This window comes from Numenius arquata, chromosome 5 (assembly GCF_964106895.1).
Source record: "Numenius arquata chromosome 5, bNumArq3.hap1.1, whole genome shotgun sequence".
NCBI lineage: Eukaryota > Metazoa > Chordata > Aves > Charadriiformes > Scolopacidae > Numenius > Numenius arquata.
The window spans coordinates 31,004,134-31,031,266 of NC_133580.1; the positions used below are offsets into that span (position 1 = coordinate 31,004,134).

The window sequence follows — 27,133 nt, forward strand, 5'->3', positions numbered from 1 at the left end:
AAGAAAACTTACCTTTTCAAAGCTTTGAGTACATGAAAAATAAGTAAATGTAAACATTTGTGTCCTTTATTATATGTGGATAGTTGTCTAATAAACTGTCCTTTTAATTCTGTTGCGAAATAAGAGACAGAATAAGTGTTTTGATATATTTGTTCTCCAACTATTGTCCATGAGAGAATATTCTTCTAGTTTGCCAATACAGCCAAAAGAATGAAGAATACTCCGAAAGTCAATGAAGTACTTGATGATGATGCCCTCCTGAAGAGGTATCGCAAAGAAATTCTGGATTTGAAAAAGCAGCTGGAGGAAGTATGTAATAAAATCATTCAAATTAATCTACCCGTAGTACTGGTAGCTATTTGGAAACGTTCTGTTTTAAATCAAACCCAGTTAAATTTGGAGGGGTAGGTAAACTGTTTAAAGCTATATCTATAATTTCTATTGAGAGAATAGAAATTGAAAAGGTGCTGTGAGGGTTAGAACAACTGATGATAGTCAAGATATCCATGTGAAAGCTAACACGGAATGCAATCAACTAACAGAATTGCTTTCTGTAGGTTAATATATTTAAGAAATGGAAATCTTTCATACCTTATAGAACACTTTAATATTGCCACAGATCAAAAGGAATACTTAGTTGCAGTATAAGAAGTTATTGAATGTCAGTTAAAGATTCCAACTTAATTAATATTTTCCCCCGTTACTGTTGTTTAAGTTTAGTGTGAGTTGCAAAAAGTTACACCTGCATAAGATCACAGGCAAAACTTATGTCATGTATAGGCAGAAGATATATTTAGAAAACGAACAATAGTAACTTCCCAACAAACAGTGTAGTTTCTCTCCCCTGAGTTCATCTTTGTCCAAAAGTCTATGGAGTTGAGGAGCAACCGTGCAGGTCTTCTTAGAGCATAGATGATAAAAGATAAAGCACAGGAAAATCACCATTCTGAACATAACTGTTTTGGTGAATTAAAGCATAAAAATAGGCTTTTCTTTTTTCTTTGCAAAAAAAAAAAAACATAGGAAAAGCTTAAGGAAAAATAACTGACCTCTTAATTTTAAAGAGAACTAATTTGCAGTATAAACTTGCACCTAGAAGTGTGTTTGCCATCTTCTGAGGTAGTAGGTGGTGAAGAAAGTACTTAAGTACAGAAGAGTGTTGGAAAATCCCATGTGAACTTTGAATTGCTCTAAAGTATTGTAAGATCATGATAAAATTGTCAAAAAACCTAGCTACTGTAATGCAGTTTCTTTACAACAGAATAAATTTTCAGTACTTCAAAACTTAAGGCACCGCATGCATGAGAGTAGCTTGCTGTTATTTGACAACTGAATCATAGCTCTCAAAGAGCTTCTGGCACCATGGTAATGTCATCTTAAACTACGTTACAGTTGAAAGAATGCTTTTTTTTTTTTGTCCCTAGAAAGCTCTCAGGCTGTATTGTTTGGGGGAGTTTTGACCCTCTTAAATGTCTACAGGTAAATTGTAGACTAAACTGTCAGTTTCATCATTGTTAAAGATTAAAAACAGCTCTTCCAGACTTAAAAGAATGTATATGTGTAGTTGTTTTTAAATATTAGTAATTGTGTATCTTCTGTAGAGGAGTGGTTTGTGCTCTTAAAATGTCAGTTTGATTAATATTGTTATTATGAAAGGTGTCTTCGAAGACTCAAATTCATGCAATGGAGAAAGACCAATTGGCCCAACTGTTGGAAGAAAAAAATTCTCTTCAAAAAGTACAGGAAGATAGGATACGAAACTTAACAGAGATGCTGGTGACTTCTGCCTCCTTTTCCTCAAAACAAAATGCTAAAGTAAGCACATGTTCTAGATCTTATTTGTTAATTCTTTGCAAAAGGTAATATTAAATTTGTAGGCTTATACTGATAATGAAGCATAAGTTTGATAGGCAATTTTCACATAAATCTTCTTATTTTTAAAGGGGTAACTTTTAACATAACTTCTGAATGAGTATCAATTCAATGTTGCCTTGCAGTGAACAGACTGCGAAGGCTTTTGCTTTCAAATTGTTATGCTGTAGTTAAATTTTGAAGAAACTGCTAAACCCTGTCAAGTTAGCTGCTGGTACTGCTATAGAACTAGCCTAATGCAAAACCTACTGTCTTCTTAGTGCTTTGACTGTATCGCTCTTTCTGTAAATACTTTTTTTAAAGGCCAAGAGGAGAAGGAGAGTTACTTGGGCTCCTGGTAAACTAAACCAGGCGAATGTGAACTATTTTGAAGACTTTGAAAAACCAGGACTGACTGAAACAAAAAAAATGAAAATGTCTCTGTTGTCACTACCAGACATAGAGGATTGTAAGTATCTTCAGGAAAAGATAAGGAAGCAAGGCAGCTTTGAAATGAGAAATAATCCCTTTTTAATAAGTCTAAGTTAAAGAACAAACTAATTTGCTAGCAATATGAAAGCTACATATAGTTGGCACTATACTACTCAAATTATGCTCGATGAACTTGGTTTTGAAAGAGTTACCTATAGCCCATAGGGAAATTACATTTGTCTGCCAGCAAAGAATGCTGCCTGGAAGGGAAGTGGTTTTAGCACAGTAATGCTGGTAGGTCTTGGGCTGGAAATAAGGTTAATTTTATTTCAAGAAGTGGGACTGTGAATCTGACTCTATCCCAGGCAAAGTAAGTGTAGCAAATTCCTGTGGATAATTTTGCAAGTGTTACTTAATTTCCCAAGGGGAATAAGTTGACTCTCTGAGAGCACAAAGACGAAAAGAAAAAAAAAAAAAAAACTACACACAAAAAAAACCCCACCAAATGTCCCTGAACACACTTTCCAAGGAAACTACTACTATTTATTTTTTTCCTCTTCTGGATATTAAGCTTTTAGTTTGTTAAAACAGAAGGTAAGAGCTGTGAGGTAGAAAGCAGGGTCTACAAATACTTCTGCCATGTAGCCTACTCTAACTCTTTAGTTTTTATAAAAGTAGTGGAAGTTGTTCTTTAACACAGACTATCCATCCAAATAATGTTCTTCCCCCAAAAAGGAGGTGAGGGGAAGGAAGAGGGTGTGTGTGAAATTCCAAAATTCTCAACAAGAATAGAGAAGTCATTACTCAAAGATCAGATTGAGATACAGAGAAATTCAAGGACTTATTACAGGAGTGAGAAAGTTGAACTGAAGACAAAAGAATAATGGGACACTATTATTGGTGAACTCCATCATCTTACAACCCTATGACCTATCCTGTCAAGCTTTTTGCTTGTATGTGGATTGTCAGGGTTGTTTTTTTTCTGTATGGAGGATGGTGGCGCTTTTTGCTTTAAATCTTGCAGAATACTGTTGAGCGGTTCTTTTCTTGACACTTCAACACTCTTCCTAGTCAGTAATTAAGTACATATTCTTGATTTAGTTTAGTATTAATTAATGTATGATGAGGTGATCAGCATAAACACAGGGACTGGACTTCAGTGTTTTTTCCCTCTCATAAGAGAAAATCATGAGATTCAGAATTTCTACTCAGTGTGCTACATCTTTCACACTGGAAACAATCATTCAATGGCATAAAGTTCTTTGATAAGAAAATAATTCTTGATGTCCAGTTTAAAATCTACTGCTAGTCTGTATTTTTTTTTAATACATCTTTCTTTTCAGCTATGTTAGAGAATTCTGAACATGACAACCAGTGTCTGATGGTTCCTGATCAAATTTCAGATGTAGAATGGACTGCTGGACCTAACATGAATTGGGTAACATCATAATCTATTTTGGTTGTCTAATACAGTGCATATACGTTACATGCTTCCCATGCTTACTCTTCTGTAGAACACCAAAATTGTGTATGTCTCAATCTCATCTCAAAGTCATCTCTGAAGGTACCATCCAGTCTTGGTCACCTCTGAAGTTGTGGGATGGTTTTATGGTTCTACCATTTTGTGGCAAGTGATCCAGTAAGTTTTGGTATTTAAATAGCTGTAAGAAAAAAGGCAACAGGGAATATAATACTAAACTTGATATTGCAGATCAGTTAACTGAGAGCAATTCTTTTTCTAGACTCAGAGAGACTTTGAAGAATCTGTGCAACTCTGTGAAGCATTAGCATTAGAAAAGGTAAGTCTGTTCTCTATTGTCTAGAAACAAGACTGACACTCCAACAACAGCTTCTAAAGTTTCTTGCGCTGCTTCTTAAGGATATTGCTGTAAATGAGATCAACCCCCTGCAAGCTAACTTTAATAACTTAGTACTGGAAAATGAGCGGTTGAAATTGGAAATAAATGAAATGAAGGAGAAACTGAAGGAAAAAATAGAAATGGATGAATTTGAAGCACTGGAAAAACAAACACAAAAAGATCATGAGGTAAGGCACATTGAATAAATGCAGAGAGAAGAATTCTTTATGCTCAAATGTTTTCTAGAGTTTATTTGGTGTACATATACTTGGATGTTGATTGACAAGCGTTGTTATAAGCTGTGTTCAGCAACAGAATAAATGAACCCAGGATTTAAACTGGATTTACTCAGAGTGTAAAATTCGGACTTAAATTTTCGGAGTCACTTACTGAAGTCTGTGTGTATATATGTATCCAAATATTATTTTTATATATGCATGATCTGAATTTCACTCCAGATTTCTGCGAGACAGTTGTTTTGCTATGTAAATTACATTTTGGAACTGTTGTGAAGTTAAAGTATCGTTGCTAAACCACTTTTCACATACTCGTGCAAAACATCTTGGTTTACAATCCAAGATAGCTCTGACTTTTGGTAATCTATTGAACTATGGGAGCATTAACTATTATCATGTTGTTTAACTATTAATGTCTATGGAAAATTTTAACATTGTCTTTTGTGCCAGGAAGTCAGAAAAGGTAAACCTCCCTATTGGATAACTTATTATATAGGATATGCTGACTTTCAGTTCTCTTCACTTTGTGCTGTTACAGGAGATGTACCTTGTTTGTTCAAATGTCTTATGCTCTGATTTTGTAACCTAAAATATGTATTACTTAGGTTCTAGCTGCTCAAGGGCTAGACTGTGAAATAAGTCCCAGTGCAAAAAAACCACCCAACTAAACAACAAAAAAAGCCCAAACAAATAAAACCCCAAAACCAACAACTTGAAGTATTGAGACATGGATGTATTATTCCATTTCTTTCCTGATACCTTCTCTGCAGGTTACTTGTATGTGCTAGTCTGTTTAATATTCTCTGACCGTGAAACTAAGGTTGAAGCTGAAGTTATATCCTTTTGCATTGTTGTTTCAGGTTACACTTTAACAAAATCACCTCTCATTTCCATTGTGTTCCCTACAAAGATTTATGGATCTCAAACAAAATGGATCCATAATAGGTTATGATTTAGCTTGTATTTCATGATTCTTTTTAGAGGACCCTTTGTATGCTAGACTAATTGTGCTATGTTCCTTATCAGCCAGCATTTAACAAATCCTCAGTTACGGTTTTCTCTGAAAAGCTTTTGTGTACCTAATAACAGATGAAATGTTCTAAAGTAGCTTCTATTACAATAATTGCTTTTTGAATGATCCATGTTTTCGGATCTGTATCTGAAGACGGTCCACAAAATATAAGTGTGTGTTGATACCATGTAGCAGGTTAATTACAGCAATACTGAAAGGTCACATACTTCACTGAATACACTAGTTGAAATCCAGCAATTTAAATTGCCACAGATATACAGGTAAACTCTGTTATTCTGAATAATGACGTTGAATGACTTTCATGTCTTCTACAATCATCCTCTGATTTTAAGATTGCAGATTGGGTTTTCTTCTAGCTATACACTTAACTATCTCAAAATGCTTATAGGATAGTGCTTGTTTTGAAGCTTTTCACTGATCTTAAAATTACAGATTAGATTTTCACCTTACCTACACTTGTGACTATACAGAAGTACTTGTAGATGAGTGCCTATTGTAAAGCTTTTCTAACAAAGACCAAAAGAAAACAGTCCTTCAATTTTAGAAGTGCTTTTTTACCTAGTCTTGTGCTTTGATTTGGAGGATGTCACTGAATGCATTGCTTGCTTTACCTCAATTTTGGCACCTTCTCATTCTTGTTAGTGGATAGATTAAATAATAAATATCTGCACTGTGTCTTAAGAAGCTGCTTAACATGACTAGAATTTGAAGTGTTGTATCTGCACAATTTCTGCATTAATGGCTTTGATCATATAGCTCTTGCTTCTCAAGCTGTTGCAGATTAAATTGTATTTGAACCCTTTCTAATTTTGGGGAAGCTAAAAGAGAGCTTTGCATCTCATCTATCCATTTGAAAGATATGTACCAACTTGCTTTGTAGCTGTTTAAATAGATATGTGTGCATATATGGTTTGCCCACTAATAGAAAACACAACACAAGAGAGACCTTGCTTATTTTCATGGTGTTGGCAACTAAAAGTACTGGTGTGGGTGCTTTCTAACATCTGCTGCAATTTTGCTTCAATTTGCTCCACAGGAACAACTAATGCATGAAATTACCAACTTAAAGAATCTAGTTTCAAATGCTGAAGTGTACAATGAGGAACTTGAGGTGAGCCTGTCCATGAATTTACATGCAATAAGACTTGTATGAATGTGCTTGGTTTGTTTATCTTGAAATACTGTATCTGCTGAGCACAACCTAGACACTGGGCTCTGGTTAGTCTTACCAGCTATAAGGGCATTATGTCTAAAACCCATGAACACTTATGATGTACAAAGCAGGTTTTTTGTTAAATTCTTACCTGAAAAAAGCAAACTGGGTACTAGAATCTTCATTCTCCCTTTTTTCTCTAACTTTTAGGCAGAAATAAACTCCAAACTGGAACAGCTGAAAGAGAAAGAGAACAAAATAAAGATATTACAGAATCGTGTGGAAGAACTACAGAAAGAAGCAGTGGAAAAAAAGGACACATACTTTTCAGTGGTAACCTTGAGTTTTCTGCTGGGTTGAGAGATGGTTTTGGTTTTGTAAATTTTTGTACAACCTTGGTATAATGGAAATCTGCTTCCCTACAGATGTTAGGAAATTTTTTCACGAAGCTTAAAATGCTAATTACTGTATTATCGTACAGCAGTACTGTGGTGAAGTAAGGCTATGGGAAATGCTGCTCTTCATCCCATCTCTCAAATAAGTCTGCTACTGTTCCTCTTAAAAGTAAACTTACCAAGTTTTGAGACTGTATTTTGTTTTAACCACATAGTAGTGAACACATTTGCTTTTTTATGGCTGTATTTATTTATTTGAGTATTTATCTTTTTCAGGGAGATTCTGATAAGCTAATTGAGGAAATTCAGCAGCTGAATAAATCCCTCTTAGATAGTGAAACTGTAGCCTTGGATGCCAAAAAAGAATCTGCTTTTCTCAGAACTGAAAACTTAGAGCTGAAGGAGAAGATGGCAAGTACTTGTTAAATTGCATTTGTAGCTGTACAAAATGCTGTTAAGGGCCTATCTGCTCCCAGACTAACGAAGAAAGCAATTGATAGACTGGTAGAGTATTTGAAGAATGCTAGTAACTCCTGCTCCAAGTAATGTTCTTATTATGGAATTCATGGAAAACGAGTCTTCGGGAGAAAATATAAAAAGAAAATAGTCTGCTTCCACAGGAGTGGGTGGTTAGTTTTAGATTTACCAGTAGAGAGAGAAAGCAAATGAACAGTCTTTAGGGAGTTACTAGGACATAAGATTTCAAACCTAATTTTACCAGAGAACAAAAGATAATAAGAGATGTGAACTCAGAAGTGGGATGGAGCTTACTCCTTCAAAGCTTAAAGTAAAGAGAAAATAATAGAAGCAGGTACGGCCTTTTCCTCTAAGGTAAGGTATGTTTTGTTATAGGACTCTGACAGGAATGCAGTTGTTAAATTGTAGCTTATTTATCAAGGCCAAAGCTGGTCAGTCACAACAGGAAATGTGGCAGATATGATATTTAAATGTTAAGCAACTAGACTATTTGTCTGAACTGTATGTTGTTTTGTTTTCCTGAAGAATGAACTCTTAAATAATTACAAGCAAATGCAAAAGGATGTTCAACTCTATCAAAGCCAAATAGAAGCAGGAAAAGCGAGTTACAAAAAAATGCAAGCTGAGTTGCAGAAAGAGTTGCAGTCTGTATTTCAAGAAAACACAAGGCTAACTTCGCTGATGGAGGGTAAAGTCCCAAAAGGTACTGTTTCAAGTGATGCTTTTTTCCTCTCCTTCCTCTTATCTGTAATGGTGAGGGAATTGGGAAGACTTTGGCTCTTATTTTCTCAAATACTTGGACCTTCTTTCAATATAAAATACTAAGGTATCTGGTACTGCTGGCATGTAGTTACTGCTTCAGCACTTTTCTTGAACTGTTAGGAAAGCTGTAAAATATGCTTTTCTAGAATTATACTGATATGACATCCAGAATGCATTATAAATCTTCTGCTTTTAAATTTAAAACACACTCTTCTTCCCTTACATTCTTATTATTTAACTTGTTAATTCTCTAGATCTGCTCTCTCTTGTGGAGCTGGAGAAAAAGGCAACTGACTTAAAAGGAGATCTAGAAAAAGCACTGAAAGAGAATACACTTCTACAAAAACAAGTAAATGAGCTATCGGAACTTCAGTCTCTATCAAATACTGTTGAGATACAGCAGAAAGAGGTAGACAAAAAAAAGTCTAACGCTTCTTCCTTGTTTTTATATTGTACTTGACTGGTAACATATTAATTGAGGCCTACTGGATATAAAATTTAAAGCCAAAAGTTGTCTTGAATCAAATAACCTGAGATTTTGCAACTAAGTTCATTAAATTCTTGTTCCTCAGCTATGTAATATTTGCATGAAGGAATGAATTTCATGTAACATGTTTGGTCACACAATCTACTATAACTAATCAGGAATTTCTAGTCCAACATTTGCCTGCCTATTTGTCATAGTCACCATTGATAACTGTGTGTATGTATAATGTTGTTTGATCCTGGTTTACTGTTTTAAAACTGATTTTATTTGTCTAATTGGGCAAAGAGAAAATTTCAAGACCTCTTAGCAGAAATGCTGCTTGAGAAGTGAGAGATTTAACTTGCAAATTCTAGAAAACTTGTAAGGAAAATTCTCTGTTTCCTGGCAGGTTAGGGCTTAATGTAGACTAAGTTTGCCCTAAATGTGTCTTTAAGGGTTTGTTTGCAAACACTTTCTAGGTTTCTTTATCCTTAAAGAAATGCTACTAAGTATATGCTGTGAGAATTATCCAGGGCAAGTAATCTCACAAACTCATTATTGCTTTGCAAAAAGTTCCAAACACTTCCGGTGGTCTACTTCCACTAACAAACAAAACTTAATTAGATGTTATTACCTTTATAAGCTCTATTGTGAAGAAAGTATTGACACATCTAAATGCTCGGTTTAGGAGTTTTAGATAGGCGTATCAGTCCACTCCTAGCTCAGACATAAAAAAAAAAAAAGCAACTACGTAAAGAACTGTGTCTTAAGAGTTAGAGGAGAGGTTTCAAGGTTTTGGGACTTTTCTGTCTTGCTTCTCTTTGAAGGATTTTTTACTGGACAGATCCCTCCCAACAAGACAAAAGTCAAGATATTGTTCTGTGTGTTTGCCTGTACTTTTTCCTGTATCTTCATATGAACGTGGTTTTTATTATGCAGCTATGACAAATACTGATTTAGAAAATGCTGTTAATATTGCTTTTCTGTTGGCAGATCCTTGAGAAATGTGAGGAGCTACGCTTATTAAAATTGGAAAGAGAAAAGCTGCTTTCTGAAGTAGCTGATAATGAAGTTAGACTTAAACATATGACTGAAGAAATTGAAAAATCAAAAGACGATCTAGCAGATGCACAACTTAAATATGTCAAGTCTGATCAGGAAAATGTAGCACTTAAACAGCTCCATGAAGAGCTAGAGCAAAAATACGTGGCTGCGTTAGAAAACAATGAACAAATGAACATCCGAATAGATATTCTATCTAAAGAAGCACAAGAGTCTAGAACTACTTTGGATGAAGTGAAATTAGAGGTCAGTGTCAGCTTATTCCTTTTTACAGATAAGACACGAGGAATTCATTCATAATATTGAAAAGAAAGAAAGAAAAAGCTTTTTTGGAGATGTCCTAAAACTATAAATAACATTATCATTGAAATTCCTCTGAGAATGAGTGGATATTACTTATTCTATCCAAGGTGTATAAGGTCATGCGATTATGCATCTCAACCGTTTCTTTCTTCATAGACAAATAAATGTATATGCTATTCCAGGTTATCTTCTCCTTCTGTTCTTGACATTTTAATTCTTCTTTTCCCATTCTTAAGTTATATCTTTACTTTGCAGATTTTGTTTTTTAAATATGCTGCTATGACTCATTCTACCTGAAATCATAAAAACAAAGTTTCCTCATTGGGAACTGGAGTCTGTTTAGAACAGAAGATCAGCATAAATTGGCAATTTTATGCTTTTCCTTTAGAAAGGAAATTTAGTTCCCCATTTTAAAAAGGGAACTAAAGATGCATATTTTTGACAAGGCTTTTAGCACTGATATGGCTGTCGTATTCCAGCTACGGATTTGATACCTTAGGAATTATCAAATTAGAAGTTATGCTACAGTTTCATGTGTGGTGTTATGTTTTAGTAAGGCTTGCTGCTAAGATGAATGCTTATTTAATGTGGGCAAGATACAAGCAGTGACTTAAAGCGAAATGATAAACAACTTATCCTCTTGTTGAAAGATAGCATGTCTCACTCTTTCTAAGCTAACAAGATTCTGTGAGGACATGTACACGTTATACAGTTTTGCATAACAATGGAAGTGTCTGGCCTTTTTCTTTACAAACTAAAGCTCGCTGGCAAAATGAAAGAACTGGAAGAAAAGACAGCAGAGCACCAACAACTTCTTGAGGTAAGAGAAGATTTTGTCCAGGCTCAACACAAGTTAAATGAAATGGAGCAATTAAAAGAGCAAGAAAAGATTATGCAGTTGAGACTGGAGGCCAAAGATTCCGAGATCCAAGCAGTTCTTCAGCAGCTTACTGAATGTCGGGAAGAAATAAAAGCTCTAACCCAGGAAAGAGATTACTTGAAGCAAAAAGAGGAGTCTCTCCAAGCCGAGACAGACCAACTCAAAGAGGATATAAAGGACACTGTTTCTATGGTATGAATTCTGCCTTTATAGAAATGGCATACGTGTTAAGGGGACGAGTGTAAGAACACTTATAAACTATACTGAATTATATAGAGGAGTGGGGTTTTGTGTGTGTTGGTTTTGTTGTTTCATTTAATCAAGGAGTGCCTACTAATGTTGCAGAAAACTTGATTTTTCTTATGTGGATTTTCTTCCTTTTATTCTAAAGAACATTTTGGCACATGAAGAACTGAGAAATACACAGAGTTCTCTCAAGCAATCCCAGGATACTGTCAAGAAGTTGGAAAAAAATATTTCTGAAAAAGAATCTCAGATTCTGAGTGTTGAAGAGGCACTAGGGAAAACCATTGAAGATCTCAAAATACAGGTAAAGCGTTATGTAATAATTGGAAATAAAAACACTTTTAATATGTTTTCCAACAATGTGAAAACAAGCCTACTTAGTCTGATTATTGTCTTTTCTGCTTGTGCCTAGGAAACTTCTAGGCCTGTGGTATAAAGCGGGCAAGAAAATAGTATTGCCTGATCCAAGCCTTTAGCAGTTGCTGATCTATTTGTGTAGAGCTTCAAGCTGTAATGTGCACCCTAATAAAACTTTGCTTAACTAGCGTGCCCCGTGGTTGTCAGTTTGCATGGTGACATTAGATGGCAAATGGAAGAAGAGAGAAGGGTTACCTGGGGCTAGTAATGAGGCTAGTGGTTTATAACACTCAGTACCAGCACAGGGTTGTAAAAGGCAGCTCGGTTCCCAACATACAGCACTGGGTTTTGTGCCTTTTTGTTCAATAACTGACAAAGAAGGGTGCTGAGAATATTGTATGTTACACAGTTGCTTCAGTGGCACTGTTTCTCTCGAGGGAGAATCTGTAGTATGTAAGGCTGGTTTTTGATTGCAGTATATCAGCTGCCAGACCCATTAAGTCAATGGTTCTGAATTCAGCATTTGCACGTTTTGGAAGAGATGTGTAAAAAATAATCCAACAGGTGTTTCTTATCTGGTTTCTTCCTCTCAGACTTTTTCTAAGTAAAAATCTGTTCAATATTGTAGAATATTGGCTGTTAAAAGGCTAGCATTTAAAACAAAACGGGTGACAAAGGCCAAAGGCTCAGTTCTGGGGTTTTTCTAGTTTGGTTACAGTGGTTTGATGTCAAAAATACTGTAGCAGAGCAAATCAAATAAGATTTTCATTTCATTTTGGCTTTGAATTGATAGAAATACCATCTTTGCACTTTTTTTTTATAGATATCACAAATGACAGAAGAAATAAAAATCACCACATCAGAGAGAGACCAGCTTGCTGAAGAAAAAGCAGAAAATACCTGTAAAGAAAGCGGTCAGCTTCAGGCACTAAAGGAACAAATCTTTTTCCTTACACAAGAGAACAATTCATTGCAGGATAAGCTGGACAATTTGCATTTGAAAAAAGAAGAGTATGGGGAAGAAACTTTGGTAATTATACTAGGGCTGTAATGGAAAACATGCTTATTTAAACTTTCACTTGAGTGAAAATAATTGCAAAACAAACTGGAGAAAAGGGTCCTGCTGCTTGACTGCAGGCCTTTGAACACCAGGATTTTTATTGTTTACTTGAAATATATTCCACCTGTAGTGTTGTATATAGGCAATTAGTAGTAGAATATGACAAACACTTTTCCTGTAAATAGAATTCTAACTTGATACAGGATGGTGATGTTCTGAGTTGACCTGCACAGAGATGTGGGTCTATAAATAGTTGAAGCTAAAAATTGTTTTTCTGGAAAGGGTGGTTCTGCTTTTTCAAAGCATAGATACAACTGACATTTTTTTTCCCTGACATTGTTTGACAAGGGACATTGCAGCCAAAATTTTCAATAATGGGATGTACTGATAGCCCCTGTGTGTTATGTGTAAACATAAAAAGTGTGTATATATATACACTTTGAAAAAAGTAAAGTATGTACAATATTTTAATACTATGAGGGAGTGGACAAATTTCAAGGAAATAATTGCCTTGACGCCATTATTTTCTACTTTTGAAACTACAAATATGGATAAAGTCAGTGTAGTTTGGTTTGTGGGTTTGTTTTTTTTTTTGTTGTTGGGTTTTTTGTTTGTGGTTGGTTTGTTTTGTGGTTTTGGTTTTGTTTGGTTGGTTTTCTACCTCCTTGGGCTTAAACTATGGCCATGAAGTTCTGCTTTTGGTAACTTGTTTCAGAAGTCCTCAGTCCAAACTTACTTGGTTTGTTTTTTTATTTTAATAAACTTGAATTGCATATTGAGTTCAATCAAATCTTACTCTTATGAAAAAAATACAAATAACTCTAAAACATTGTTTCTGTTTGTTTTACATAATCAACCTGTCAATGACCAGATATGTTTCTCTTAAAGCTGCTTTCCCAAATGCATTGACTTCTATCTCTGTATAAAATAGATACCACAGATTCAAGAAAAATCCATTGGGCAAGAATTATTTCTTCTGAGAGAAGAGCTGAGCCAGGCACAAAGGAAATTGCATGAAATGGAGGAAGCGAAGGCCAATGAATGTCAAAGAGAATCTGAAAAAATGGGGACAACAGATTGTATTCCAAAATTGCATGACTATCAGGATGCGAGCACTCTGACAGAAACAGAGGATGATAGTCTTAAAATGCAGCTGGAGAATCTCCAAAACGAGAGAGACCGTTTAAGAGAAACTGTACAGGAGACAAATAGCATGGTAAGAAAAATAGTCCTATTCCATTAGGATAACAGTTTTAATAAATGTCTGTCTTAACCTTTGGAAGTGTTGTTCAGACTTTGATGTACTTTAACTGTTTCATGTCCAAAGAATTCAGAGATGCAGGAAGAGTTGAGATGTGCTCATAACTCTCTCAGACAACATCAGGAGACTATTGCCGAGCTGAAAGGAAGTATTTCAGAGAAAGAAAATCAACTCCTGAAAGTGCAAGAAGCCTTGAAGGAAACAACTGATGAACTGCAGCAGAAGGTCAGATGCAGTTTTGTCAAGTAAACTAAAAATTCTATCACTGTTGGCAACCAATGTCTTCTGCAGACATCAGTTTCTAAGGGTTTGGTAAATGTAATAATGAAACATAACTAAAAGTTTTTCCCATCTTTTTTTTTTTTCCTCCCCTATACTACTTCTCAAAAGAATTCCATAGGAACAGAGGCAGTGAAAAGATGATCAAATGCAATTTGACCTGCAAGTTACAACCCTTACCTATAACTAAATATGCCTTAGTGCTGAATAATGGAATATTATTTGGAATCAATGCTGCTCTCTGATCTCAATGCATTTTTCAAGTCTTAAAATTTTTTAAAATTCTCATAATAGGTCTTTTAGTTATGTAACTGTGGATGTACTTGATCAACTAAAAGGCAATTTAGCTGCTTTAATTTGCTGCACTATCATAAATTTCTTATCTACCTATTACTTTCATGTCTGAAGCTATTGCCGCTTTTGTTAGAACCAAGCCTATCTGCTTGGATATAGCAATGCAGTGATTTTTATGGAGTTATAACGGCATGTTGGTTTTGAAACATTCACTTTTGTCTACCAATGAGATAGAAGCACTGAAATTTGACTTTTAAGCAAAATGGTTACATCCTTCTTTGCTTACTATAGCAGTAAAGAAATGGAGGTGTATTCTCCAGTAAAAAAATGGAGCAGTAAAGAAATGAATATAATTCAGTTATAACAATCTTTACGTACAGTGCTTGTGAAATATGATCCAATAACACTCTTAAATCAGAATCTGATTTCTGGGACAACAAAATTTTAATAAATTAGAATGTTACTGGGTCTTTTCCAAACTATCAAATTACTTCTACCTATGCTAGAGGTAATTAGAAATATTAATACTGGTTCTTATTTGTTCTTTCAGCTCACTGAAGTAACTGAAAACCTGACTCATGTCTCTTCTGAATATGGCAAGCTACGGACAGAAAAAGAAGAAATTGAAAGAACAATGAATGAGAATATCTGTCAGCAGCTTGAGAAAATCACTTTACTTAATCAGGAGAAATATGAGCTACAGCAGATGGTAGAGACATGTAAAGCAGAAAGAGATCAGTTAGAGGCTGAGTGTCTGGAAAGTAAGGAGAAGGTATGTATAAAATCTCTTTAAATAATTCTTTTAAAGGTAGGTTGTACCACTCCAAATTATTTTGGTCATGAAGACTTCTGCTAGTCAGTATCTAGGCTGAGATACTTAATGCCTTCTTTTCCTCCGTCTTCAATAGTCGGACCAGCTACCCCGAGGGTGTTCAGCCTCCTGGGCTGGAAGATAAGGATGGAGAGCAGAACAACCCCCCCATAAGTCAGGAGGAAGTAGTTAATGATTTGCTCATGCACCTGGACACACAAGTCTATGGGGCCAGATGGGATTCACCCAAGGGTACTCAGGGAGCTGGTGGGAGAGCTCACCAAGCCTCTCTCCATTATCTATCAACAATCCTGGTCAACAGGGGAGGTACCAGATGACTGGAGGGTGGCCAATGTGATGCCTATCTACAAGAAGGGCCGGAAGGAGGATCCGGGGAACTACAGGCCTGTCAGCCTGACCTCGGTACTGGGAAAGATCATGGAGAGGATCATCTTGAGTGAGCTCTCATGGCAAGTGCAGGGCAGCCGAGGGATCAGGGCCAGCCAGCATGGGTTTATGAAAGGGAGGTCCTGCTTAACCAACTTGATCTCTTTCTATGACCATGTGACCCGCCTTCTCGATGTAGGGCAGGCTGTGGATGTTGTCTGCCTGGACTTTGGTAAGGCCTTTGACACCGTCCTCCACAGGGTTCTCCTGGAGAAGCTGGCGAATCATGGCATAGACAAGTGTACTCTTCACTGGGTAAAAAACTGGCTGGATGGCCATGCCCAGAGAGTTGTGATTAATGGGGTGAAATCCAGTTGGTGGCCAGTCACTAGTGGTGTCCCTCGGGGCTCAGTTTTGAGCCCAGTATTGTTTAATATCTTTATTGATGATCTGGATAAGGGGATTGAGTGCACCCTCAGTAAGTTTGCAGATGACGCTAAACTAGGTGGGAGTGTTGATCTGCTTGAGGGTCGGAAGGCTCTACAGAGGGACCTGGACAGGTTGGATCAATGGGCCAAGTGCCGGGTCCTGCATTTCGGTCACAACAACATCAGGCAACGCTACAGACTCGGGGAAGAGTGGCTGGAAAGCTGCCCAGCAGAAAAGGACCTGGGGGTGTTGGTGGACAGCCAGCTGAATGTAAGCCAGCAGTGTGCCAAGGTGGCCAAGAAGGCCAATGGCATCATGGCCTCTATCAGGAATAGCGTGGCCAGCAGGAGTAGGGCAGTGATGGTGCCTCTGTACTGGGCACTGGTGAGGCCTCACCTCGAGTGCTGTGTTCAGTTCTGGGCCCCTCACTACAGGAAGGACATTGAGCTGCTGGAGCGTGTCCAGAGGAGAGCCACCAAGCTGGTGAGGGGTCTAGAGAACAAGTCATATGAGGAGAGGCTGAGGGAACTGTGCGTGTTTGGTTTGGAGAAGAGGAGGCTGAGGGGAGACCTCATTGCCCCCTACAACTACCTGAAAGGAGGTTGTAGAGAGGTGGGTGTTGGCCTCTTCTCCCAAGGGAATAATGACAGAACCAGAGGAAATGGTCTGAAGTTGCGGCAGGGGAGGTTTAGATTAGATATTAGGAAGAATTACTTTACTGAGAGAGTGGTCAGGCACTGGAACAGCCTGCCCAGGGAGGTGGTGGAGTCGCCATCCCTGGAGGTGTTTAAGGAACGTGTAGACATGGCACTTCAGGGCATGCTCTAGTGCCCGAGATTGTTGGTTTGTGTCTGTTTGTGGGTGGGTGTGGTGTGGTATTTTTTTGGGTGTGGGGTTTTTTTTGTGGTTGGACTCGATCTCAGAGGTCCCTTCCAACCATGAAGATTCTGTGATCTCTTCCTCTCCCTTCACTTGCTCATAGCATCAATAAACTAAAAATTTAGTTTACTAATCCAATCTGGATTTTGGAACCTTGTCTCTTAGTTTTTCTTCTCCCTGTCCCCTTCCTGCCCTTCTGGTCACTATGCCACTCTGGGTTTAGACACAGTTGCCTGCCACCTGCTGGACAAACACTCCACAAATTCCCAGTACATCTTTCATCTACAGTGTCTCTCTGCGTTTAGGACTGAACAGTAGAGGTAATCCAGGTTTACTGATCCCTAAGGGCTTAATTCTCCTGCCACTCAGCTCATTCTGGATTGATGAAGAGAAAGCTAAACCCAGAAAAGAAACTGATCAGCTTTCCTGTTTCTCCTTCCTGATGTCTTATTTCCTGGCAGATTAGTGACTTCAATATTCCAAGTATTTGCATGAAAAGTGTGCTTATGTTGACATGTTATTTCAGACATATTTGTTCTGATAACGTAGTTAACAAAAATCAAACTGATAATTTCTAAAGCTAAAAGCTTTAGCTTTCTAAAGCTAAAAGGAAGTCTGGTAAGTGGTTTTTTCCTAAGAGAAGCTCTGCAAATTATTTTAAGTAAAAGCTTTCATATGAATTTTAGCAAACCTTGGGTACAACCAGTAATCTCTTTTAAGTGTGTATAGGCCAACTAATTTAAAAACTAAAATAAGCAAACTGGGATTATCAAATCTTTAATTTTAGATTTGCCTCTTGCTACTAAACAATTAGACAAATTGTTCATGTAACTGGTGGCTGTTGCCACAAGAATAAGAATATCTTTCATGTTGGGGTGTTTGGGTTGGTTTAAGTCATTTACATAATCTGTTCCCCCCTCCCCAACATTTTTCCCTTTCCTCTTTACTGCTACCTTTTTTTTCATCCCCCCTTTGTCGCACACACACCCCCCAACTATTTGTAAAGACTGTCTTCCTCTGGCATTCTTAAACTAGACACGGGGGAATGACAACTGAGGCTTTTTCTAAAGTAAAAAGCTGATTATTCTGATAGTTCTTTCCTGGACATTCAGAGGCTTTGACTTATTGTTATCATATAAGCAAAACAGTAATACTGAGTGAACATCCATGTAATACCTTGTTCTGCAGTCCTTAAAAATTCTGACAGAAATGGAGAATCTACAGGAAGAACTAAAACATCAGAAAGAGCAAGTTGATATTCAGAAGAACCTGCTAGCGAATGGTGAAGAGAAATTCCGAAACACTGAAGGAAAACTAGATGAAGAAATAAACAAACTGAAAGAAAAGGCAAGTGCAGTAATAAGAAACCCTTAGAAATACTTTAGAGGATGTCCCTTCAAGGACTCATTAGAATAGCAGGTATTTACCCATGATAACTTGTGCTGGTTTATTGGTCTAATAAATGGTGTCATGGTAATACAACATAGCAGCAGAAGAGGAGTTTTTGGTAATAGGTCTGTGTTGATTGTATGCTTTCAAAAATATTTTTTAATAGGTAGTCAAGTTGAATGAGGACTTAAATTTGGTAACTCAGGAAAGGCACCAGCTGCTGGGGGAACTGAAAAAGACTGAGAGTGAAAGCAGTAAACTTCCAGAGCTGCAGAAACAATGCGATTTGTTAGTACGGGAGAGAGATCAGCTCCAGGAAATGCTGGAAGGTGTTCAAGCAGAGAAGAACAAACTGGAGATTAACCTACAGGAGAGTGTTGATAAGGTACTTTATCTTTGATTAAAGTATAATAACTATAAACACTTGGTCGAGGAATATGGCTAATTCTTGAAGCTGTCTTGAAAAATATCTTGAAGTATCAGTGTAAGACTGAAGAATGCTTTCACTTCTGTCTCATGAAATAGTTTTTAAAGATGTATGTAAATTTTTTCAAAAATGCAGGCATTTTTTAATGAATATGATGAAATGGTATGCTTTGTAATTGACCTCCAAAGTTTTGAAACTAAAGCTGACAAATTCTGACACTTCTATTTCTCTTTTGGATGCAACATACCTTCCTAACAGTGAAGACAAGTGAGCTGGGTAGTATCCATTGAGCAGCACTCAGACATTGAGTCTCTTCAAAAATCTGTAGTTAATTCAAATCTATGGTGGGAGTAGAATCTTCTTACTCTCGCTCCCGATTTCTTCCCGTTCACCTGGTTTTGAGTATCAATTGTCTTGCTGTAAAACTTCAGCTTCACTGGAAATTCAGAGTTTTAGTGAAAGGAAAGCAAGTTCTATAATAAGCTATCAAAGATAATTTAACAGCACTCTGACAAACAGTCCAGCTCATAAAATTGTGTCAGGTAATATTTTCTAGATAGTCATGTAAAGTATTAGACAAAGTATGTTACAAACATATTTGGACATACTTTCTACAATCCCTGTTTACACAGATGAACAACACAAAGTAAAGATGTAATTTGAATAGGGTTCACATCGAGTACTAAGTGTTTATCAATGTGCTAATTGGCAGATTTTGCTTAGTGAAAGGAAAAACTTTCAAAGATGGGATTTGGAATTTCTTGTACTCAAACTAAAGCAGGTTTCTTGTGCCAAGTATTTTGACTCCTATGAAGTTTTGAATGGTTGTTGTGTGAGAGGTAGATTCACATGCTTTCTTGGAACTTAATTTTTTATTTGTTGCTCTAATTTTACTCCAGATTCTCGAAACTGAAAAGGAATTGAAGTGGCAACATGAACTCCTCAGCAATGAGAAGGTCAAAGCTGAAGAAAGGGAAGAGCACTTGTTAAAGGTTCAGAGGCAGTCAGAGATTTTAGAGGACAATCTAACAAAGAAGGTAAGGAGTTTAGCTTTTAGTAGCTGTTCTGCAATTCTGTTCCCTGATGTTTTTATCAATGGTGTCCTAAACTTTTGCTCAAGACAAATCCTATTTAATTTTTAATTCTCAGCACATCATGTTTGTGTCCTAAATAAGCATGAACATGGGCGAAGGATTTTATACAAGTTTATTTAGTGATGTTTAGAAGTAGCACCCTCAACTTGTCTCAGCCTCATAACCAGCTGGGTTGGTCATTCCAGTAGAAGGGACACTGATTTATCCAATGTGTGCAGGTTTAATGTAATAGTTATAATTGTGCATGTACTTATTCAGACTTTAAAAGGGACTATGTAGACAGTGTGTACCTAAGTGGTGTGGAATCCTTGGTGTTCTGCAGACTTTTAAACTGTACGTGTTATTTGGAAAGTCTTGCACTTAGCTCTTGCCAACTCAGTCTTTTTGCAGTTTTCACTTCTTCACTTTTCACCTGCCAAACTCTTCTTCCTTTGTCTCTAGATCAAAGAGTGTAATTAAGGATTGCTTCAGGTTAGCAAATGTGTTACCGTTCTATTCATTAGAGCAGATATAAAGACAATTCCAGTGCCCATCTCTTTTGCTAATCTTCTATTTGTTTACTTGTGATGTGGACATACTTTGATTGCCTTTTTGTAAGGTGATTTGCTCTTGCTTTACTGAAGACCAAAGTTGACTAGAGTTTTCTGGGTGTAATTCTATTCCTCTTCCTTTTAATTTCTGTTTGAGTGATGAGAACAAAATTATTTATAATCTTCTCTTGCTGTTAGTGTGAATTTTAGAGTTATTGGAAACTGTGTTCTTTGTATTTGGCACAACTGATTTGAGTACTTCACGGGGGAGTATACAGACCAGGACCAAATCATAATTCTTGCTTTTTTTTCTCCACTATTTATTATAGATTCAACAGTTAAATGAGGTGCTAAACAGTGTATCATGTGAAAAAGACCAGTTATTGGCTGAAAGAACTAGTCACTCTTTCCAACTTAAAGAACAAATCTCATCAATTAATCGAGAAAAAGACGAGCTGCAACAACTTCTCCAGGATGTCAGGTCTGAACGGGACCAGCTCAAGACAGAATTGCAAAAAAAATCTGAGATGGTTGGTGTTGCAAGTTGCATACTTCAGTTATTCATCACTTCTTTTCTTGAATGGTGCTTAAATATGTATGCTTTTATTTTAGTGTGCTGAAGCAAATGCAAAACTGGAAAGTGCTCTAGACCAACTGAAGCAGAGAAGCTTGAATGATATGTCCATTCAGGTGAATCCACTGGATAATGCAGAACAGATGGTTGATGACAACCTGGAGGAAAAAGCCTTGAAAATTAAGGTAAATTTGCTTCTCTGCTTATTTAAAGGATGCATGCAAAACCTTAATACCACTTGTTCTGGAGCATAAACCTTGTTTCTATGTATAATCCATAAAATTGTTTGCGCATCTTGCTAAGATGCTGCAAACCATGGGATCAATTGATTTGCTGTTGCTGTTCAGTGACCCGTGCATCCTGTGCCAAGAATGTTAAATTGAACTTTTCAGTTAAGACATCTCACTTGATTTCATTCTGTCCAGCCACCCTAAGCCACCATAACTAGAAGCACTTCACCATTCTGTTCTTGCAACACCCCCTCAAGATCCTCCCTTCCATTACTCCCTATCAAAAATAAGTTGGTTTCCAATACATTACTTTCATTAAATAGCTTCTCCATTCAAAATAGGAAGCTCCTGTAATTCCTCAGAGCTTTTTTTAACTATCCTGAGCATACTTTCTCACATGTGAGAAGTACTACTAACCTACTGAAAGCCTAAATAAACCAAGACTTATGAATACGTATGAAACACTTTAAAGAGTACCATTGTACTGCAGTCTGTACATCTGTGCAGCAGATTTGGGCATCATTCTATTTGTGCTAGAAAATCCCAGAGTACTACTTAACACCAAAAACACCAAAAAAAAGTTAACACCAAAAGTGGTAAGGGAACGAATTGCAAAAATCAGTTGTGTAGCTTTCTCTGTTCCTGCTGTCTTTCTATCCTACCTCAGCAGTAGGGAGCTAATAATGAGCAAAGTAAACAACATCAACTGATCCCCTTTAATGGCACTCTTCTGACTTTTGTAATGGGTAAGATGTTGTCTGCCTGTTTCTTGTGCAATTTTCTCAAGTATCTTGTTCTTGCTGCTGTTGGATACAGGGGTATGTTATTTCCCCCTGGACACAGAGGATAGTTTTTACTGTAGAGTTGAATTGGTGAATCCTGTTTCTTTCAACTAAGAACCAAAGACAGAGGTAGTATGCCTAGGAAGTTTTATACTTACTTCAAAATGTATAACCTGGCTTCATATGTGATACTTGAGTTACAGTTTACTGGGAGTGCCCTGAAGCCTATTGCATTTCTCAGCCAGCTCACTGCTTGATCACATCTCCCTCTTTATGGCAGAGTGCTAGGAACAATTTCGTGATCCCTTTCTTTCAACAAATGATGGAACAGGTCAACTTGGGAGCCCATCCTGAAGGCAGCCCAGCTGGCAAACTTGTGAACAGGCAACAATTTCATTTCAGGCCTGATCCACAGGTCTCAATGTGGTCCAAATCAATGAAAATGTGGTCCAAAGGTAGTCCAAATCATGAAAATAACTTGAGCTTGTGAAACATGATTTTTCTGGAAAACTAAGAAATTCTCTGCTCTTGTGCCTGGCTTCATGTTTTTGTTATATTGCTGTGGCAAGTCAAAACTGAAGTCTTAGTCCTGTTAACTTTCCTATTGTAAAACCAATACATACTGTAGGGGTTAGTGCTGGAGTCTGATAGTTTATTTTAAGCTTCTGCTTATAGCTAATCACTCTTTTCCTTATTGTAACTGAACGAGTTTTTCCCTTGTATTTAGGAGCTTCTTGAGAGATTCCCAGATATAGGGAAGAGGTATGAATGTCTCTCAACAGTGTCTCTTGATCTAAAGAATGAACTGAATAGTCAGAAAGCACTGATAGCTGTGATACTGACCCAGCTTTCATCGGAACAGAGTAAACAAGTCCAAAGACTTCAAACTGAAAACGAGAAAATAAACGGTCATCTCCAGAGTTTATTGAACAAACTGAAGGTACCAACTTAAAAAGCTGAATATGTGGATGCCTCATATTGCTTCAGTTTGGTTTCTTTTTTTAAGCTCTCAGTATTAACAGCTAGGATTCTATGCATTTGAACTTTGATTTTTGTGAATGCGTATCTTGTGGAAAACAAATTGATAGTAAATGTTTTACAATCCTGGAAAACTGGAACTATTTAGTTAAATTTATCAACCTTAGTTTTTGACTGTAGCTCAGCTGCTTTGCACAGTATTTCACTAATATTAATCCATTTTAATTAGGGAAAAGAAATTACTCCACAAACCAAATTATGGGCCCCTAAGTACTTATTTATTGTGGGGGAAGGAGACATGCAAGATGCCTTGGAGACGCACATTCACTCTGCAAAGCTACCCAAGTAGTTTGGGAACTTATATAGCCTTGCAGACCTTCCCCAATGTGTAGTTCAGTGATTCCAATTATCAGAAAAAAAGTTAAGGAGGATTGGGAAAGGACTCCTGTTACCATATTGTTTACTATACTTTTGCATAGGTTTTTTTTTTCTTTATTTACCTTGAAATGTTAAAGAGATTTTTATTTGTGGGGTCAAAGGAAGGGTAGGCCTGGGGAGAAGGCAAGGTTCATGTCCAATATACAAAAATACTGAATATGATCATGAGAGTCAGTTCTCTCTAAATATCCATTAGCTAGAAGTTTAACAAGTATTCTAAAGATCCTTATTTTGTAAGTTCACTTAGCTTTTTTAGGCTTTGATATTTTTCTTTTTTTCCATAGATGCCTTTCAATTTTTATGGTTAAAGATGTTTAAAATTTAAGTAGGGATCTCAACACGGTCATATTATTCTTGTAGATAATTTGCACCTGTCACAAGTCTAAGAGACGATAAATACAACAAAGAATACATTGCTTTTCAAAGTCTAGATTAATGGAAGGCTGTCTAGAGTCTTTTAGACTTTTTGGCCTTTTTAGGAGTCTGCAAAAAATAGCATGATTTAGAAATGCTGAGCCAGCTAAAAGTCTTATATGCCATTGCTATACAGTATGTGTGACCTTAATTTTCTTAGGCATGTTTTAGTTCTCCTGGACACCTATGGATTAGGAGAGTGGACAGATTTAGTTATAAAATACAGAATTTTAGCTGTATGCAGGGTACCATTTTAAAGGATACTCACTGATATATCCTGTGCTTCTACAATAGTTTCTGTTCAGTCGTGTTTGCTTGAAGAAAAGAGAATATTATACTACTGTTAACAAACATGAAATGGAATTGCTTGAGGAAAAGAGAAAACAAGATCAGCTACGAGCTCAGATTCAGTGTATCAGGAAGACTTATTTGAACCAGAATGAAATATCTTCTCAAGAGCTAAACACCAGTGAAGGGCTGCAGAGTTTGCACTTGGATGCAGAGGTAGTATTTGAAACAATTTTCAGACAGAAAGACTTGCTTATTTCAAAGAATGGGGTAATGTGGTGGTGCTGAACTAATGGCATTGCTTTTTTCTGTTAAGGCTTCACTTAAGAGGGGTAAGAATTCACTTTTGGTGCAACTAATTCTATTAAGATTCTGTTTTATAAAATGGCTCAAAGTGAAATTATTAGGTTGTAAAATAGTGGGAATGTTATTTAATCATTTGCCCTGTAAAATATGAACTGCACGATACCAAGATGACTTATCAAACAATGAGATAAACTTACTAACGTGCGTGTTTTTTCCCCTTTCCCCTTCCCACCTGCCTCAGTAATGTAGATTGTCTTCGCATTTTCCCAATAGGGTATAATTTAAGCATAGCAAAATTCCTTTTATATGATAATTGGATGCTTAAACAAACTTCCTGCAAATATAGATAGCTAAGATGGAAAAATGCATATTTAGAGAACTAGCTACCAAAGCAATATTTAAACTTAAATTCTTTCTCTTTTTTTTTTTTAAAGAGTATTCTCAAAGATATATCAGAAATGGAAAGTGAACTTCTCAGCATAGAGGCAGAGTTAGAGCAGGAAGAAAGTGCTAGAAAAGAAACAGCACAGTTCTGGGAAGCTTGTTCAGGAACCCTTTGTGATGCAGAGGAACTTAAAGAAGAGTTAAAGAAAGACAACGAAAGGCTTTTGCAAGTCATTAAATTCTGGACTCCTAAAGTAAAGGTAAAGTTAAATCTTCTTTAATCAAAAGTGTATTTTGTGTAAGCCCTCTGTAAATGCCTCTAAACTGATTGCAAATAAACCACCCAAAAAGGGCTATTTGAAGATTATTCATGATTGTCAGCACTTATTATATTCATACTTATCTGTAAAATGTAGGAATACTTCGAAGAAAACTTTTAAAGACTTCTTTCCTTGTGCATTCAAACTTAGAAAAACTTGGAAGCTTGCTTTGTAAAAGACTTTCTAGGCAATAAATGGTGGGGGGAGGGGGCATTTGTGTGGTTTTTTAGACTGAATTCTGGAAACAATAGGTTCAAAATTGTTATATAGCTTTGCTTGCAGAACTTGACAGCCTGATACAATCACTTTCTCCAGGCTTTATGCTCACAAGATTGTCTGCTCTCTTTAAGCCAATTTTACCAAAGCTACTTTAGCCATTTTTAAAACTTAATTGTAACTTAGAATCTCGCACCTCTTCTAACTTCAGAAAGTCTATTTATTCTAGAGGTGCTTCAGCCTACTTTCTCTTTTTCTTTCCTTCTTATCTCTTGCCCGCTTTGGGGAAAAAAAGACCAAATGTTTTACAGGGTTAAGTGCACCATGAACAGGATTTCATGAGATTTCATCCTGAACATTTTTCAAAAAACATGTTATGGAAGGGAATCTACTACCTACTGATTAGCTGTTAGGACTGTTTCTGACCAAGTGTATCCTGGAAGTTCCTGGTCTGTTCATACTTTTATTTCTTCGACTAGTATTGCTCTGAAGCATGAAGAGCTCATCACCAGCCTTCCCCCAGTGTTGTGACCCAGTTCTGTCCCTGTTAAGTGCAGCCTATTTTAAAGTTTCTTCTGTAGAGTCAATAGCCAGCCTTGACTTCTTCAGGATTTCCCAATATGGGCTGGCTTTTTGGAAGAATTCCCTAACAGACATATTATGTTTTCTCTCAAATTGTTTCACATACTATAGTCAATGAATACATTCCAGCCAAAACTGAATAATTGTGTTTCTTTCCATTGCTGACTTCCAAGAAGTCTTTCCAATATAGTTCCTTTTTTTCTGTGGTGCTACTGTTTGTTTCAGTTAATGCAGAAGTACCGGTAAACTTGCAATCTTCTCTTGTGCCCCTTCCTCCCTCCCCCTCTTTTGGAAATAAAACCAGACTTGTGAGTGTTAATGATTTTCTTTCTGATAGAAAGTGTCTTCAACACAGATACTGAAACAAGAATGTGAAATTAATACAGACCAAGATACTTCCTGTTTATTCATTTACCTTATTTCCAGCTGAATCCAAAATTATTTAAAGCTTTATCTTTATGACACCATTTATTTTCAGATACTCCTTCAACTGTCTTCAGAGCTGGAGGCAAGAACTGTCAATTACTGTAAAAAAGCTGATGATGAATCGAAACAGAGAAAAGAGAAAAGTCAAGAGTTGCTTCAGGAACTAAACTCTCTTAAAGAAAAACTGGCCCCTGGTGGCTCTGCCAGTCTTGCATTAGAAGAAGAACACTATAGGCTTCATAGCAAATTAAAGGCTGCGGAACAAGATATAAAGGTACCATTATTTGTTTCTAAAAAAAACTTATTTGATCCTTTTTTTCTAAGTGAGAGTGCTTCAAACTGAAGAGAAAAACATTGATGGCAACTATAAATCTGTGCTACGTGATACACTGGCCCAGAGTGCACTTTATTTTTGTAGGGTTTTTTATTCCCAAAGTGAAAGTTTGAGCTCTTGCCTGTAATGTGATTATTGAAATTGCTCTGGTTTCTGTACACAAATAGATGTCACTTTAGAAATCCATATGAAATGTTCCCATTTGGTCTTGAAGTATTGATTTTAGTAGCATTGATACTCTTGATGCTTCCTTTAAGTATATGGTATTCACTGTGTCAAACTGGAAGCTGGAGAAGAATTCTGCCTTTAATCCTAGGAACTGAGGACTCATTTTGTCTCTGTTCAATTTTGTTTAATGTTATAGTCACCCTTGTTCAAAGCACTTTTTCTCTGAGTGTTCCAGAATACTAAAAGGTGACACAAAACAGTGAGGTAGACACTGCGAGTTGCCATGGAACCTATGGTGTTGAATTTTTTTTGTGTGGTTTGGGTTTTTTGATTGTCTTTTG

At 36.7% G+C, this 27,133-nt stretch overlaps 1 protein-coding gene across 1 annotated transcript in view; it reads left to right on the plus strand.

Annotated features, from left to right (window-relative positions):
- CENPE (centromere protein E) overlaps positions 1–27,133 on the plus strand; it is a 39,793-nt gene that overhangs the window by 7,755 nt on the left and 4,905 nt on the right. Inside the window, exons 12-38 of the mRNA XM_074147103.1 lie at positions 190–309; positions 1,657–1,815; positions 2,176–2,320; positions 3,627–3,721; positions 4,026–4,082; positions 4,163–4,330; positions 6,448–6,522; positions 6,775–6,897; positions 7,236–7,370; positions 7,962–8,139; positions 8,453–8,607; positions 9,658–9,972; positions 10,790–11,101; positions 11,301–11,459; positions 12,336–12,542; positions 13,504–13,788; positions 13,900–14,058; positions 14,957–15,178; positions 18,101–18,259; positions 18,468–18,686; positions 19,628–19,765; positions 20,682–20,882; positions 20,965–21,111; positions 22,666–22,878; positions 24,063–24,272; positions 24,797–25,006; positions 26,343–26,564. Coding sequence (XP_074003204.1) covers positions 190–309; positions 1,657–1,815; positions 2,176–2,320; positions 3,627–3,721; positions 4,026–4,082; positions 4,163–4,330; positions 6,448–6,522; positions 6,775–6,897; positions 7,236–7,370; positions 7,962–8,139; positions 8,453–8,607; positions 9,658–9,972; positions 10,790–11,101; positions 11,301–11,459; positions 12,336–12,542; positions 13,504–13,788; positions 13,900–14,058; positions 14,957–15,178; positions 18,101–18,259; positions 18,468–18,686; positions 19,628–19,765; positions 20,682–20,882; positions 20,965–21,111; positions 22,666–22,878; positions 24,063–24,272; positions 24,797–25,006; positions 26,343–26,564 — 4,788 coding nt within the window. The remainder of the gene's footprint in view (positions 1–189; positions 310–1,656; positions 1,816–2,175; positions 2,321–3,626; positions 3,722–4,025; positions 4,083–4,162; positions 4,331–6,447; positions 6,523–6,774; positions 6,898–7,235; positions 7,371–7,961; positions 8,140–8,452; positions 8,608–9,657; positions 9,973–10,789; positions 11,102–11,300; positions 11,460–12,335; positions 12,543–13,503; positions 13,789–13,899; positions 14,059–14,956; positions 15,179–18,100; positions 18,260–18,467; positions 18,687–19,627; positions 19,766–20,681; positions 20,883–20,964; positions 21,112–22,665; positions 22,879–24,062; positions 24,273–24,796; positions 25,007–26,342; positions 26,565–27,133) is intronic.